The sequence below is a fragment of the Salvia miltiorrhiza genome, chromosome 5 (assembly GCF_028751815.1).
Source record: "Salvia miltiorrhiza cultivar Shanhuang (shh) chromosome 5, IMPLAD_Smil_shh, whole genome shotgun sequence".
NCBI classification, from domain to species: Eukaryota; Viridiplantae; Streptophyta; class Magnoliopsida; order Lamiales; family Lamiaceae; genus Salvia; species Salvia miltiorrhiza.
The window spans coordinates 47,476,723-47,480,435 of NC_080391.1; the positions used below are offsets into that span (position 1 = coordinate 47,476,723).

General features: G+C 41.2%; 1 protein-coding gene across 1 annotated transcript; it reads left to right on the top strand.

The window, feature by feature from the left end:
• The first annotated feature begins 548 nt into the window (after positions 1-548).
• On the top strand, positions 549-2,414 carry LOC130987056 (UDP-glycosyltransferase 73B4-like). The gene has a single exon (XM_057910619.1). It carries the CDS (start codon positions 651-653, stop codon positions 2,187-2,189), a length of 1,539 nt encoding a protein of 512 aa, XP_057766602.1. The 5' UTR covers positions 549-650; the 3' UTR covers positions 2,190-2,414.
• Positions 2,415-3,713: the final 1,299 nt, after the last annotated feature.

Sequence of the window (3,713 nt, forward strand, 5' to 3'; positions counted from 1 at the left end):
ATTTTATTAAAACCTATGCCACTGTCAATTGTATACTAAAAGTTGAGACGAAATGAGTAAATATAACAGGTTCAAACTTATAAAAGACATTTATAAAAATGTTAATAGAAAGAAACCCAAACTACCACTAGTTCGTTCCGAAGAACATATGCTACAAATTCGTTAATTCCGATCACTTTTACAATATTTTTGTTAATATTAGTGCAATGTATGGTGTGATATGGGCTAGATGAGATTGAACTTAAAAATACTTTTCTCATTTCACTAAACATGGTTCCCTACTTTTGAATACGATTATTAAAAATAAGAGTAATTAAAAAATAAAATTGATAAAGTGGTGGAGCCTATAATTTGTTGTGATAAAAAATAAAATAAAAATCATGTTTTAGGCATGAAGATGTTTGGGCACTACGCCAAGTTTGCGAATACATTTATTATTTCGGTAAGGCCCACACGTATCTTTCAAACCAACACGTTACTTTTGACTACTTCATTAAATCTCGTTGACAAATACATCCTATTCTTTTCTTCCATCACTCATCTTGTCATGCTGTATCGCGTCCACACACGCAAACACGTACGCGTGTGTGGAGAAGAACATATATATATAGCAGTCGAGAATTGTAAAGAATAGGAAAATTAAGCAAGAAATGGAAGGTGCAAGTGCAACAACAGATATATTGGTGCTGCCATTTTTCGGACAAGGCCATCTCTTTCCATGTGCTGAGCTCTGCAAACACTTATCCTCTCACAACTGCAACTCAATCTTCATCATCCCTTCTCATCTCTCCTCCTCCATTCCTTCCGATCTCCCCCACCACCCTTCAGTCGAAATCGTCCAAATCGAATCATCGTCTTCGTCCCCTCCGCCGGAGACGACACTGCCGCCGGATGCTTCCGATGGAGATTGGTCTAGACCCGGTACCAAACCGGGCCTCCACCACCACCACCAGCTGGCACAGGGGATCGAATCATTCCTCTCCGAAAGGTACGAGAAGGTCCGGCCTGCATTCGTGGTGATGGACGTGATGATGAACTGGAGCAAAGACATTTTCAAGAAAGCCAACATTCCCATTGTGTCCTTCTTCACCTCTGGCGCTTGCTCCGCTGCTATGGAGTATGCTGCATGGAAAGCTCACGTAGAAAATATCGGGCCCGACCAGGCCCAAAAACTACCTGGGCTGCCAGAGAGCATGGCCCTCAGCTATTCGGATACGAAGAGACAGGATCGCCGGCGGCATGAGCATGGCGGAGGTAGAGGTGGAGGTAGAGGTAGAGGACCTACAGGTGGAGATGGAGGTAGAGGTGGAGGCAGGGGGCCCAGAGGGTCCACACGCTGGATGGATGAGACTGAAGGCTCTACTGCTGTGTTAATCAACACTTGTGATGGTCTTGAAGCTCCATTTCTCAAGTACCTTACGGGTCAAGTGGAGAAGCCTGTTTTCGGCGTGGGCCCATTATTGCCGGAGACATTCTGGAAATCAATCGGTTCGGTTGTTCATGATAGAGATAGTAGGCCGAACCGTGAAACGAACTACACAGAAGATGAGGTGATCCAGTGGCTCGATTCGAAGCCACGTCATTCCGTCATATATGTGTCATTTGGTACTGAGGTTGGTCCATCTCTGGAAGAGTTTGATCAGTTGGCAGAGGCATTGGCGGAGACGGACAAATCATTTATATGGGTCATCCAGCCGGGAGCTGGACAGCCCGGCCCGTCTGTCAGCATTTCTGGCGGCAGAGCCATGTCAGATTCTAAAGAAGGGTATCAGCCCCATGGCTTGGAAGAAAGAGTTGGGAATAGAGGCCTTATCATAAAGGGATGGGCACCACAGCTATCAATACTCAGTCATCCCTCAACGGGAGGATTTTTGTCGCACTGTGGGTGGAATTCGACGGTGGAGGCAATCGCTTGCGGCATCCCATTTGTGGCCTGGCCGATCAGGGGGGACCAATTTTACAATGCCAAGTTGGTGGTCAAGTATCATAATGTTGGCTACATGATTCCTGGTATAGACGATGAATCAGAAATGGTGAAGAAGTTTGATATAAATCAAGGAATTAACCTGCTGATGGATGATGGAGAAGTTCGCAATCGAGCAATTGCCTTGAGAGGCATCTTTGAGGGTGGTTATCCGTCCAGTTCTGCTGCATCTTTCAAGACATTGGTTGAGCTTATAAGCAAGTAGCCTCATTTCCTACCTATCAAACAGAGCATACATCAAGAATCTATGGAGTGATTATACTTTTTTATGGTTTGTGTGAACAAACCGGGTGTTGAATGTGTTTTTTTATTGACACGCTAACACTCGGGCATTTATGTGGTCCGGGGATGCCATAGATGGCTCCAAATGTAGTTCATCAAGTGTAGCAAGTTCTACACATTTTATATGTTGTTTGATTGAGTTTGTCCAGTTTGCTTCAAAATCTACATACAAAACCTTGGAATTGCTTCTTTTTAAAAAAAAAAAAATTTGTTATTACCCAAAGAAAGAAAAACACACTCATACTCTAATCTTCTAGGTGACTCGATCCCCCAACTTATTAGTTGGAGGGAAAGCGTCTTATCAACAGACTGCACTTCATTGTCACAAGACCTTGGAATTGCTGTAAACAAAGTAAAATGCAAATTCTTACCTCACAGTAAAAAATCTGTTGCAGTAGCACCTATTACTAGAGCAGCATGAATCCATCTGCCATATTGAGGAAACCAATATCAACTTTGATCTAGAGAAAATAAGAGACACCAAGAAAAAACTAGGGGATCATGGTGTGAAAAGTAGATAGCTAATGCGACACTGATCTACTAAAAATAACGATAGACAGAAGTTACTAAAAATACTGTAATATGGCTCATCAGACATTTGACATAGAGAATTAGAGATCGAGATTCGTAGAGACATTGTCCAGCTAAGAATGGACAGAGTGAAAGTCGGAGACAACAAGGCTCCAATGAAAAGAACGTCAAGAGTGCCAACAAAAAAGTAGATTTCCACAAGAGAAAAGAAAGTCATGTAACTTTAAGCTGGGAGAGCCCAGCATGTACTAGTAATTGGGTCTTTCATTCGCAAGAAAGTAAAAGCAGGACCATGAGCGTGAAAAAGTTATAATCGATAGCAATAACTAAATATATGGACCTCACTTTACATGAAGAGCAGAGGCCAATAACGCGAAAGTGTGAAGAGGTCTCAAACCTCTATATAAAGAGGCAGAAGGAAGCAAGGATTATCGACTATTTTCCAAGTTTTTCTTCAAAAAGAATTGTAATAGTTTGAAGAATTTTCCATATGCATGTCAGGAACGCAGCTATCATACGTAGCTAAACAAGTTTGTCTGCACACACAAAATGAGCATACTAATGTAATAGATATTTTATACTCCTAAATAAAAGTTCATAATTCTTTCTTTCAAAAACCAACCAAATATTCCACACTCAATAAAGAAACAAACGAAAGTTATGTTGTGTGTTGCTGAAAGAAACCGTGAAAGATGGCTAAAACTACAGCTTACTAATTCGAAGTAAATCAAGCTCCAAAATGCACATCGATTGATAAACAAACCAACTTGATAAGCATAAGCAATTAAAATGAAAATGGCTAAAAGTAACAGCATAATATAAGGTAATCACTAATGCTGATAAACTTAATACTCAACTCTTCAGAAACCAAAAACCCAGAGAATGAATACCGAATCGACCTAATCAACAAATACAT